This window comes from Falco biarmicus, chromosome 4, assembly GCF_023638135.1.
Source record: "Falco biarmicus isolate bFalBia1 chromosome 4, bFalBia1.pri, whole genome shotgun sequence".
Lineage (NCBI taxonomy): Eukaryota > Metazoa > Chordata > Aves > Falconiformes > Falconidae > Falco > Falco biarmicus.
In genome coordinates, this window is record NC_079291.1 from 63,644,190 (window position 1) to 63,658,076 (window position 13,887).

The following is a 13,887-nucleotide window of genomic DNA, read 5'->3' on the forward strand; positions in this document are numbered from 1 at the left end:
AATTGCTTTTAATATTAGAGCGGTGCCTGCTGGCACTGCTGTAGTTAAGGGTCTGTCAGAATTTCCATGATAAACCCCATTTTCTGGGGTGTAATACCATGACCGTTTGCTACAGATAAACCTGGTATACAAGGTCACAGCAGACAAACACGATTTTTAAAAAATTTTCAAACCAAGTTTGCTTGGCTATTTTTGAGGTTAAGACACTGAACACTGACTGAGGACTCTTACGGTTCTAGGTTTTTCTTACCATCCCTTTAACTCCAGAACAAATGCAAATGTACAACTCCCACCCCAGCCTCTACCTGGCCCTGGAGCCTCGATTGCTACCGTGGGGTCTCATCTACGGACCTGATGGGATATGAAGAGATTACAAGCACCACTGTAGAGTTTGCCACTTGAATAGTGGTGGGAGACAGAGAAGCCAAATATGAAACTTTTCAGCATGAGGATTTCTCTGTTGTGAGAGTAATTTCAGTTGCCATCACTAGAAATTTAGAGATGTTACCACACTGGCACTGCAAGTTCGTGTATTATGGCACATTTTATGGCATATTTCATTTTTATATTTCATGGCACAGCCCCTAGCATACCTAACAAGATGCTTTTACACCCCTGTAATTTCAGAAATGAAGTAATAAAATCTGTTTATTTTTAAAAAAGAGCTCAAATACCAAATTTATTGGCTAACAGCAGAGTCCTTGAAACTATTGGCTGAACATTACTGAAAAAAAATAAACAAGACAGACACTTCACATTTCAGGAACCTGATCGGCTGAGCTTGCTTTCCATGGGATGAGCTTCTCCGACACTAATTATTGTGCCATTGGATAGTCAAAGACTGCCCGCCTGCAGCTGCTGAGGGAGGCTATAGAACAACAAAGAGGGGGAAAAGCAGGAAAAAGGCTCCTGTGGGGTGACAACCATCTTCCTTTTCTAGTTGGGTTAATGATAGTCACTTAGCAAAAAGGAAAAATAGAAAGAAACCGCACAGGGGTTTTTTTTTGTGATTCTACAAGATCCCTTGAAGCCTGCAGAGCCAGAACAGCACTAGCCTCCAGAAGCAAAAAAGAGTGACTCACATTAGTCACCAAGCATCCACTCAGGCTGAACAACACACAACATAGATCACAACCAAATATAATTCTGCATAGAAAGTTTCAGCTTGGCTCAAAAGTGGCCAAAGGCATCACAGCATAAAGGTGGAGGGTTAAAGAGGGCACTGTCCAGGACCCCAGGATCCCAAAGCTGAGAAAAGCATTACGCCATTTGGTAATCCTCTACCTTTTGCTACTCTCAGAATATAAACCTTTGTAAATAAAAATGGACATCACTACATTGTTCCACACACAGACACAAATGTACTGGCTGTCTGTTTGGTTGGAGTTGGTTTTGTCCAAAAAGAAAGCATTAGGATGCATTACAAAAGTTACAATCAAGCTGAGTTGACAGAAAGAAATTAAGTGAAGGAGGTATCAGAAGTGCTATTCTAGAGTGAAGACTACATCTGCCTTTCTGGAAAGGAACATCTAAGGCACTTTTCAAGTGCTACCCCCCCCTCTGTAATCACTTATCCTTTCCCAAAGACTGTGTAGAACTGACCGCTGATTTAAAAATTCACAGATCCTATTGAATCAGTTATACTTCAAACTTAAAAACAAGAGAATGTAGTATGCGTGCTGTCGTGAAAACTGTCACTGATTTCAGAACTGCCAAAAGTAACAAATAGTACAAGAAATCTGCCCTAATGAGAAATAGCCACACAAAGTCATTTCAGAATGACTCTCCTCTTCAAACTTAACTGAGTGCACAGATTAGAGAAATTCAGATATTTTCAGAAGGTTATTACCACAGTCCTATTAAAGCTTAAAGTACTTCCAGCTTATTCCTTCCCCTTCGGTGTGTACCTAATGAATTGTATTCAGTTACATCAGTCACCTTATTCACTGTGAAATGCAGTTTGGATGCATCAGAAAACTAATCCCAGCCTCAAAACAACCTCTTTGCAAGGTGTACGTAACACCTAGCATTTGAGAAAGTCATTTCTATGCCCTCAAAATGACACAAATTATCAACAGGCATAAAACAGCAACATGGCACAATGAAAGAGCACACTGTCAAAACAACAGCACTTTCCATTTTGTTCTTAAGGGTAAGTCTCCCGCTCTCATTCCCTTGTATTTCATGAGCTAGTGGTTTTAAATAATCCTTCATCCCAACGGACACCTACTTGGGTTGCCATTTTTCCATAGTCAATCCATCGCAAAGTGGCAAAGTTAGTAGACTCAGCACAGTTGAATCCATGATTGAAGCCAGCGTGGTAACCGTAAGGAAATGTAATCATAAACTCTCCAGCTTCCTGGGTGATCTGAAAACCAAAACCAAAAGGAAGAGAGAGCCCACAGATCAGTTAATGTAGCAGCTTGAAAACAGAGACCTAAAAAAAATTAAATAAATCACTGGTTAAATCTCTCTTTCAACTGGAGGGCAGGTAGAATAGTCATTGCCAATTCTTGGCTAAATCTAGAACAATTTCTGGTTAATTGCAGAAATACTAAGTATTTCTGTGAAGGAAAAGACAGCACAATGGATGGAAGGGGTTACAAGATCTGAACTATTTAGATTCAGGTTCCTGTTACAAAAAGGGTCTCAGACTGCAAAATTCCAAATGATCAACAAATCTTCAGATCATGACCACTTCCGCTCACCTTAAGTCCAAACCTACACTCCCACCAGCATGTTAGTGGAGCCAAGAGAAGTGGATTTTCCTCTCCCATTTGTTCACCTGTAAGTCAAACACCCTAAAAATTACAGCCCACCATTTTGTCTACTTAAGCAAAATTAAAACGACAATAAGCATTATGGATATTATTAATACAAGGGTTAGAAACTCCACAGATTACAGCTGCAATCAGAGGCCAATCTATCTGCAATGCTTCTAGAAAATCCTCTTTTTACATCTTACGCAGAGAAGACATTGGGGGAAAAAGGAATGTAAGTGTTAAAAAGAGTATGGCACGGATCGTAAGAGCAACTGGCAGCAACACAGCGCGCTTGGAGCGATCCTTCCAGCCCAGCGAGCAGGCGGCAGCACCTCCCTTCCACCGATTAGGAAAGAGGCAAAGTTTGACCTTCCCCGTCTTTCCAGCCCAGAAGTGCTGACAGACCTTTCATAGCAGCCACATGCCAAACAGCTCCATCTGGATCCCTTCCCACCAGCAGTAACTCACACCACAGCAGTTCAGAGCCTGGAGATCTCAAAGAACTTCCACTTACAAACACAAGGGTGGGTGCAAACAGAAAGTGTAAACGGGCAGAACTTAAAACACATACCCACTTGGCTGGACTAACACCTAAACTTGCTAATGTCATTAACATCAGCAGAATAATGGAAAAAAGGGAGAATAAAAACTGATTATGGTAATACAAGAAGCTTCTGCAGTATTTCTGGACAAGAGGTGCCGAAGTCCTGCATGTACCCAGCTCCACAGAGCATCCTCCTGTCCACACCCCTCCATAAATCAAAACAGAGTGGTAGATTGCTAGCTTCAGAAGACGGAAAGATTATGTTTCTGTCCGTAAATCTACATCCTGGTGTCTTCATTTCAAGCCCACAGTGTATGTCCTCCATGTCACTGCTGTCAACATTATCCTTACAATAAATTAGAAAGCACTCAAGATGATGGATAGGCCATGCAGAAAAGTAATAACTATTGAAGGAAAGCCAGCACCAACTGCCACTCATGGAGAAAGCCCTAAATTTACTGACTTCTGCAAGCTCTTGAGGAATAAATGGAGAAATCAATAGGAGATTACAGAAATACACATTTTTAATTATTAAAAAGCCCTAGTATTGATCTGTTTCTTTTTTTTCCCAGAATACCATTATAGAGATTTATAAATGCGTGCCTATTCACTTCATTGAAATCTGCCAAGAATTTAGATGAAGGGATCCTATCTCTGTTTCTAAAGAAAAATGGCACATGTTCACTGTTTCTGAATAGTAGTGATCCTCCTTCAAAAGCTACTATTTCCAGACAGGAGGTATTCAGATATAGGCTGCTCAGACTAGAGAGATCTCCTCCTCCTTTTCACATCTAAAAACATCCTTCCAGGGAGCGCCATGGAGGAGGAAGTACCTATCATAAAACACACACTACCCCCCACAGTCTCTAAATTGGGATTATATTTAAGTAACATATTAATAATCCCTCTTGCTTGAAAAAAAGAAAGTTTATTTTTGACATTAATATCATCCTTTCTGTATACTGGTCTTTTTTTTTTTTTTTTTGGGGGGTGGTGGTGTAAGAAACAGGGAGGCACACCCCAGATTCTTAGCATTAAGATTTCTGCATACACTCAGCATGAAGGAGACACCAGACATCAATCTGCAAAAAGCTTTTACATCACAAATCAGAAAATTCATAGTGGGAAGCCTAGCTAAACAGGCGAAGACTTTTTACCAAGCAATAAATTAGGAACCTCCTTATTTAAACCCCTCTGTATCCCATCCCTATCACCGTACAGCTCAGCAAAGATGACTTGGAATAAGCTTGGAAGGAAGTTTTCCTCTCTTGCCTTTTTAAAAACTCCTTTGCTCCTCTTGCTTGGTTATCAATCAGAAATAGGTTATTATACAATTACTAGTTGATGCCACTTTTCTCAGATAGATAAAAAAAATCAAACATATAACAGTGTGTTATACTGGAGAAAAATATGCCTGCCTACAAAACACAAATATTACAAGTTCTGCAAGAATTTCCTTTGCATTCTGACCTCCACCAGACCCAAGAGCACTGCCCCAACACGCTGCTTGAATGACATGGCAGAAATTAATTCCCATTTCCTATTCTCCTCCATTCTGCTGGATGACAGCATGTCACCAGGGGATGGCACAGCAAACTTCACTTACAACAGCTAGCGCGCACCAACAAGGACTTCTTACATTATCACTTCAGCTCCTTTAGATGAGCAGTGCATGCCTTTTAGGCTCTGTTCAGCCAATTATTGCACAACTTATGGCTTCTGGTCAAAAAAACTTCATAAGGAAAACACTGCAAGAAGTAGCAAGACACAGTGTTCAGCTCATAATTGAAGCAGAAGCCAGCATAAAAAGAAGTCTTTAAAATTTTACGGTTTAGGCAAATAAAGATAAGGTCAGACAGATTTTTCAGAGCTTGCACTGGCTACAGATTTTGTGCTCTTTTCTGATTATGGTTGGTATAGAGAACATCTTTTATCCTCTAGCAAAAGTAATTTCTAAAGGTCTGTCTATGCATTAAATGGAGATGCCTCCCCTATTCCAATCCACATATCCACTTTTCTGAAATATGTAACGTTAAAATCCTTACCAAAAAACTCAAATCCTGTAATTAGATATTTTCATTATTATTTTCAACCATGTGTAGCAGGTACCTATGTTTTCACACTTGCGAATTAGGTTCCACAGATAGAATTACAAGAAAAATGGTTTGTTGCTCTCTACAAACAATTTATTATCAACCATCGTGCAAACTAGGCCAAGCCTAGCCACTGATGTTGAACCATAAGTACCACATCGCTTCGTGCAAGTCTCCCCTGCACTGACAGCAAGCTCATCTGACAAGCCAGATGATCACACTTCAAATTTCATTCATCATAGCCTACCACTAGGAAAAATGAAACAGTCTCTGGAGCAGTAAATTGAATGAATTCAGTTTTTATGCTATAAAAAAAGTCAAGATCTTTTACTTCCATCTCAAAGAATCACCAGGCTCATCAAACAGGTGCTACGCTTTGTCTCAGGTGGACTAACTCTAACAAAACCATGCCTAAGAAATATTAAGAAGTGATCAGAACTCGAGAGTTCTTACTTTATGAAAGATGGCCATAATATCTACAGATGATGATGCAAAGGGAACAGGGAAGGATGAAATCAGTTCACACCAGGCATTCTTTGACACTTCCCACTGGAGTTGAGTCCCATTACCTCTAACTCAGTGCCTTTTTCCACATCCAAAGGCAGGGCATCCTGGCAGGACAGGCTCTGTGTGCTGGTAACACACAGCAGCGGTAGTTGTTTGATTGATTCTGCACAGATACTAAATCCGTGGTAAGCATGCTTGGCTGAGGAGATTTACTTCTTGCCAGAAGACTTTAAGAATAAGCACATTAAAACGATCATACCAAATAAACATGACCCTTCATTTCAAATAAGAGGACTTAAGAGATTCATGAATCCTTACTGGCTTAGTGCAGAACAAACGCTTACACAACAAAGACCCAGCACGCCTAACTCCAGTTCATATCGGATCCAGGAGAAAAAAAAGTCTGTGTTCCAGAATTGGCAATGAGTTATGCTGCCGATTGATACGCCACAGCATCTGTACTGCAGTTTGCCCCTCTCTACCTGGAGAGGCTCCCCAGTTGACAAAGTTAGTTCTAGCAGAAGCTTTTATGAAGAGAAAGCAGCACTTCACAGAAAGTGTCTTAGCCAAACCACAAATCCTCAATTACAGGCAGCCACCTGCTTTAAACCGACAGAATACATTTAACATAATAATGCATTTAGAAATTAAGCTAATTGCTCCCCAGCAGCTTGCAATGAATTGTTTCCTTAAAAGAAGGGTGCTGTGCTTTGTGCACCTCTACAACTTGCCAGTGTCTTCAATGCATCCTTTGTACGTACCCGGTCAAAAGGAATGCCATATTTCTTCAGGATTGAGGGCGAAATTAGGGTCATCTTGTGACGGAGGAAAGCATCACATCCCTGAGAGCTTCCTGGGAAAAATCCTGTGGAGACATTAACAAGAGGAGAATCACTATAGGAATAGTATATCCACTCAATTATTTAAGCAGAGACAAAATGACAAAGTGGAAACCTGCCTAAATACTTGATATAGATCAGAACAATAGGCATACAACTGAAGATGCAAGTAATTAGTACATCCCTCATTGTTTAAAATACTACATAAATTTTGTGACAAAAAACTGCACATTGAGGCACGTAAGTCTAAATTCCATTCAAGTTGAGAGTTAGCATCTACGTCTTTTGTGTCTGGGAATAAGTATCTTGGCCAAAATCTCAGCAGACCTCTAGCAAATGAAAAACAGAAGCTGTCTGTCTCAAGTTTTGGTTCATGCCCCAAACCCTGAGCCACCCTGGTTCTGAATACGGACAAGGAAAAAGTAACAGCATGTACCCCCTGCTCCAAACACTGCCACGTCCTTTTTATACCTGCTCTGACAGGCTGCTGTTATTATCCTTGGGAAAGTAATACAACTCCTATGATTTCCAACCGATCCGCTCCACATACCACCCCAAAAAAATAAGCATGTAGATGTTAACATTCAACCATAAGAAAGAAAGGAAACAAAACACATCCATCACAAAGCAGCGGAAGGAGGGACACTTGCTCACTGCCCACAGAGGTCACTACCAAACCCGGCAGAGGCAGTGCCATCTGACTCGCCATCTCAGCTCTGTTAAGTGTTAAAATTCTACCAGAGCTACAAGATCCATGTTGAGCTATTAAAACAACCCGCAAATAATCACTACAATTGTGGCAAAAACTGAACAAACCCCTTGATGCCGGCACTTTGCTCCCAGAAACGTCAGCTCAACCAATGTAACACCATTTTCTTCCAGACCATGTGTTTCACTCCAAGTGGGTGATTTGATAACAAATTATGTGTTTATAGGGATTAAAAAACATCACCATTTCGGAAAATAAATAACCCAAGCTTTGGAAACAAAACTAATTGATGAGACATAATGGAAGGGGTTTCAGAAAGTAAAAAGGATTACTGGGTTCCAGGTTTTCTTATATTTTTGTACTAAAAGCATTTCAATTAAAGTTATGACTGTCTGCTACCCAGTCTGTCATCCCTCTCTGCAGTTCCTCTTTTTAATGCACAGTTTAAGTGGCTCTCATTAAGCTACTAATAAAGAACCACATTTTAAGTGATTAGCACCAATAACATGGCAACACATTAACATTCTCCCCATGGGCTCCACAGCTCTCCCAGTGTGCCCATTTACAGCTCAGTTATTCATTTTCCATATTAATTGCACACTCATTTCTCCACAGTAAACTTCTTCAGGGTATAGACCACTGCCCAGGACAGGGAGAACGCCCAAGCAGTAACACTGTGTCACTGCAGTCTCAAAACATTACCTATCCCAACTTCCAAAAGGTACCAAGCAACAGAAAACTCAAAGACTAGGTGGTTGATAATTTGCTTTTGGTTTATACATTGCCAGCCATCGATGTGTCTCAAAACCTGATCATTGGCAAAAAGTTGTTACAAACAGCAATTGCTTATGTCAGACTTCTGTGTGCTATTTCAGGTTCCATGGAACAGGTCGTCTGGATTTACTGACTTAATAGATGGAAATTAACTTTTATAAAACCGGGGAAATGACTAAACTGGATGGTAGCTTTGAACTGCAACATCTCTGAGCAGTAATTCTCAATATAATTTGTATTTAGGGATCGTGGCTCTCAGTGCACAGGAAACCACCACTACCATGCTGCAGGATGTTTATCCCCATTCATTCTGCGTTTATTCCACACAACCAGTTGCTCCCTCCAGCACCCTCCCCTTTTCTATTCCAGTACAAAACGGTCAACAGAATGTCAGACTGTCAACTAGAAGTATCTTTACTATGAATTTGCCTCCTTTCTGGAAAGGCAGTATCAGTAATTTTTTTCATTTTGCATCAGAACAGTGTCTTCCAGATTTTCCTGCCTGTTTCTGCCGCACTAACTTCAACAACAGATTTAAATCATTAAAATATGCCTCACTGAAGGTGGAACATGTAGATTTTGAGTTAATTATTCCAGGACAGGAGCTTTTTTTAGCTGAGAAGCGCCTAGAACATTTGCAAGTGAACCAAAATAGCAACAAAAAAACCCCCAAACACAACATCAACAAATTAAAAAAATATATACTTCTGCAGTCAGACATCTTTCCTGAAGCTGCCAGCACTACCAACTGAAAACCAGCAGGAATGCCAAGGACAGGACAGGGCAGCCTGTGCTCGCTGCTTGTGCTGGGGGTAGGCGGGCGCTGGCAGGGCGACCCTGGCAGGCAGCTGGGCAAGATCCCAAACCCAAGGTGGGCTCACGGCAGCCAAGGCTGCGCCTGGTTCAGCCAAACACATACACACAGCCTGCGAAGGGGTGGCAGCTCACCACAGCTCACGCTAGCCCTGCTTTTTTCCCCCCCTTTATTCTCCCTTTCCCCCTCACCCCCAGATAGCCTTTCTTGTATTGAAAAGATAAAGGAGGATGAGGCTGGAATAAAAGGAAAGTAACCAAATAAAGCATCACTACGGAGTGAAGCGAGAACTCCACTAGCTATTCTCCACGAACGCTGTTGATCAATTTGTAAGCGCTTTCCTATTTAAGACTGAAAGTAACCAATGCTAATACTGAGTACGTAACATTTGTAATCTAGGAGGAAAGAACAGTTCCTACCACCCTTTCTCCCTGCAGAATGGGTTGGGAGTGTGCCTGTGTGTGTGTGTGTGTGTGTGTGTATTGGAAAGAGCCCCCAGGGGTGCACCCCACACAATGGGAGCAACAGTTCCCACCTCACCGTGACAAACCTCGTATTACACATGGAAATGAATGATGGGTGTCTAATTAAACCCATTTCCCAGACATGGAAGCGTCTGGTCTCAATGCCTCAGAATTCAAGGGGTTTGTCCTATGAATTTTAGTTATGGTCACGGTGTGTCAGAAGATGAAGACTTTGAGAAAGAGCTGCACTAGTAGGAAAATTCATTGACAGTTTTCCTGATTCTGAAGATATTATACCAGTGCAGTGAGTTCATCAAGCAGCTCTTGCAAGAGCAAATCACAGCAGCCAGTTCAACATCAATTCTTTATCAATCTATTTAAAACTCAAGGGTAGGATTCTCTGCTGGGATAATTCAGTTTTCACCAACAACACACCCACACGTTTGTCCAAACACAGGAGGAAGTAAAGCTTACCTTTCGCCAGGCGTTCCAATCTCTTGCCATGTTCTGGAGGTATGGCATACCTAGAAGAAAGTTAACACAGAAGAACAGAAAGAATTAAAATCACTGTATAATGTAAAAACAGTGAAAGAAAAAGGCTAGAAACAAGTGTGGTTATAACTTAGAGCACATCACATTTACTATCACCGTCTGGAAATACAAGAATTTTCTAAGTCTGGAAGGTATTAGTAACACGTAATACATGGGAGAATGCCAGTATTTTAATAAAAATGCTTAGATATAATATATGATGTGTGTAATTTTCCTGCAAACGGCTCCACAAGACTTCACAAGGTAGAAGGAAAACTGAGAAGACAAAGTGACGATACAGCGTGGGAAAAAACAGAAATAAGTTGGTCTAGGGAACAGCAAGCAGGTTTTCTGCTGGAAAGGTATCTGCAAAATAAACACATGAGGCTGTGTTAATGATTAACACACAAGACGTTTTGGATGGGCTGAAAAGGTGTGAAGGAGGGTCTGTGTGCACCAGCATATTTAGAGCACGTTAAGATAAACTTTTTCAAAGAAAACTCTGTTTCATTTTATTCAAGAAAGTAAATATTCTTCACAAAGGCTGAAGCAGTCAATCCTATCTACGCTGGATGGTATTGTCTGATGTGAAGTAACAGAATTAAACTCTTTGATAATTTTCTTGATGATGTGAAAATGAAACAGCAGGGTCTTTGAGAAATAAAAACATTATATGGTATAGGTAACAACTGTAGACTTTTGTAAATACAGTTTTGTTAGATTAGGAGTAAAAAGAGCACAAAAGAATTTGTAACATGGAGGGGGGGATTTCCCCACAAGTGCAAAGTACTGAACGTAACTCTGGAAAAATGATCAGCTGCCTAAAATCACACACAAGCCTAATGGCAATATTCTCCTGTGATCATTGGAAAACAGCGACAAGAGTTCTAAACCAACACTGCCATGCAAAAAGATGATGCGCTAGGCTATGGAAAAATGCAGACCGTCCACTTCCATCACTCAGGGGCCTTCCAAGCTCTTCTGCGCGTGGAACAGCTCACAGCCACTGCACATGCGCTCAGCCCGCTGCAGACAGTTAAGAACAAGAAATTTCTGTTTTCTTACAGGCAATGTGGACACTTCAGTGTGCATTCGCGTAAGGAAGAAGTTAAGAACAACTTGAAAAAAACCTGCAAAAGCATTTCTAATAGTTGCAGAAAGTGCCATGTGCAACGATTATTTACAAAAATCAGGAAAGTTGGAATCTGTTGGTTTTCCTCCCAAAAGTTGTTGTTACCTTACTGCTTTGAAGTTAAACTACCTCAATAGTCACAGAACCAAAATCAGGCAAATAAGATGTTATGCACTCAGGTTATACCAAGGGTACTAAATACCATGATACACTTAAAACACATTTAACATGATGACACACATAATAAAGTCAATGGAATTTTGTAAATTATATCGTTTACATACAGCGCCAAATTAAATGTGGCTCTCACACCATTTATTTTTTTTTTACAGAATTTTGAAAATTTACATTTGTGAGAATGACATTTATTGCCAGCTATAACTTTTGTTCAGCGTGAATAATAAAAAATGCATTATTTTTGTTATTTCCAATAAAGATGTCAAACCATCACATCTCATTATTACAAACTGAAAACAGGATATTGTAGCAGGCAACCACGTGATCTCTGCAACAGGTAAACGGTATTGCTCTACTTATGATAGGATCTCTCAAAATACACTTGATTTTAGAGGACTTAGAGCCAGTCCCCTTGCTCAGCTTCTGAATTTTCAAGTCTAAAGTTTATCAACAATGTAAGGAGAAATAGATAGAAGTCATATCCCATATTGCTTTCGTACAAAACCAGTATTTACCTATTGTGGTCTGGCAGGCTAGAAAGGATAACAAAGGACAGAAATCATACATAGGATGCTTCAAGACGTAGACATTAAGCCGATTTAAACTGATGGCTTAAAAAAAAAATCCAAGGGAAAACACTATGTAGTACCTAATCTTGTAAAATAATAAATGCAGCAATGGACTCCCAACATCCTCCGACCAAAGTTTGACAGTGCCTTAAACTGCATAATTATAAAACAATTCAATTTCATTTGTCTGGGACAAAGCTAGTAGCTTTCATTTTACAAAGACCATTCATCACTTACATAAATGTGATAAAACTAATCCTGATCCAAAGCTCCTTTGTGGGATTAATGGCCCTTAAAACAGGGAAATGAGACATTCCATTCCTTCTGGGAAAAATGCTGAAGGATTGGGAAAGAACTAATTTATGGCTACAAGGCTGCCAATGATTAATGTAATATCCCCAGCCTACAATGCAACCTTCACTTAATTAGTGCCTGTAATTGGGAGTTGTAAAGATAAGATTAATTGAATCTTGAGGATGTTAAAAGTTTAATACATTGGAACATGCTTATTGTGTTATCTGAAACTGCAGACTGCAAAAAGCCAAGCTGAGCTTTGGAGAAAACGGTCCATGGAGAGACAAAGAAAAAGGACTTGCTTGGATAGAAACCAGCGAGAGAGGAGGAATTTCCAGCTTATAAAAAAGAACTATGTGTAATAATATACAAATCAGAATACTCTACCACAGAACAGCCTCCTGGCAATAGCTGACTCCAATTTTAGAAATTAACTTTTGTGTTTGAGCCGGTCTTTTAGGAAGCAAAGCCTATACATCCTTATACATCTATTCTGAGGAATTAAAAAAATTAACTGCAGAAGAGAATGAGAAGTAGGTCAAATTCTGCTTTAAGTTACACTCACAAATCTGACTGATTTACATAAAGATAGGCAATAAAGAAAGAATTTGGACTGCTATTTAAAATCAGCAACAGAAGGCTTCAGCAAGTATCGCACAGATTGAGCTAGCTAGCTCAACCTAGACAGAAAATGATTGATTACAAGGCAGAATAACAATGGAGGCGACATGGAAAGATTAAAAATTGCTGCAATCAAAGGAGTACTGTTACTGAGCACATAAACATCCATGAAGGGCTGGCTTTTGTGTACGACCTTATGGTACCATCCTCCTGCTTTCACTATGAAAAATGGCCAGGCACTTGTGGGGGACAAAAATCCTTGACAGAGGGAACTGACAAAATGCTGTCATTCAGTACGATTTGTTACTATCCCTCCTGCACCCACAGGCTGGGGCTCAGATCAACAGCAAAAACATCTTTAATTCCAGGGACAACTGACAAGATTATGCATGGCAAAGCACATCCAGTAATTGCCTTTTCTATATGCATGACCTTGAATACTTCAAGATTTTTTTAACCCACAAATAGTATGGTTATTTTCCTTTAGTACCCCAGCCCAAATAATAAACATAATAGGTTTCCTCTAGGAAAAAAAAAAAACACAACACAAACAAACCAAAAAACAACTAACCCACTCCACCCTATCAAAATCTTTAAAAAAAGCAGGCAAACAAACAAGACAAATCAAAACACATGTTAAATTACTTCCCTTCTCTGTCCCATTGAGATCATAGCACAAATACACTCCATGAAGACAAGGAAAAAGAGATGAAAAAAACCTCAAACAAGCAAAATACCACTTTTGTATCAATTGGCCAAAATAAACTACAGTTTCCACAAATTGAGCTGGGTCAAGACTACCAGACTCAGAACTTCCCAGCCCTTCACCCACGTTGACAGAAGCAGTTTCATCACATCTCTCTGCCTGGGCAAGACTCAATTAGCACAGAGCAGGATTAGCTTCGACCCAGCCGCGAGCTGACACTCCCTTTTAACCACAGCAAAGATGGAGCAAGGATTTTCCATCGCCCCAAACAAGCCAAAGTAAAGGGAAGCAACAGTGGTAGCATAAGGGCTGTTAAAACATTTAAGAACCATTTTTTTATAGACTACTTCT

General features: G+C 40.1%; 1 protein-coding gene across 3 annotated transcripts in view; it reads right to left on the bottom strand.

Annotated features, from left to right (window-relative positions):
• KDM4B (lysine demethylase 4B) overlaps positions 1 to 13,887 on the bottom strand; it is a 92,628-nt gene that overhangs the window by 46,056 nt on the left and 32,685 nt on the right. For all 3 annotated transcript variants that reach the window (XM_056336256.1, XM_056336255.1, XM_056336254.1), the window contains exons 6-8: positions 9,981 to 10,030; positions 6,668 to 6,771; positions 2,231 to 2,368 (exon numbers count right to left, since the gene is read on the bottom strand). In XM_056336256.1, coding sequence (XP_056192231.1) covers positions 2,231 to 2,368; positions 6,668 to 6,771; positions 9,981 to 10,030 — 292 coding nt within the window. The remainder of the gene's footprint in view (positions 1 to 2,230; positions 2,369 to 6,667; positions 6,772 to 9,980; positions 10,031 to 13,887) is intronic.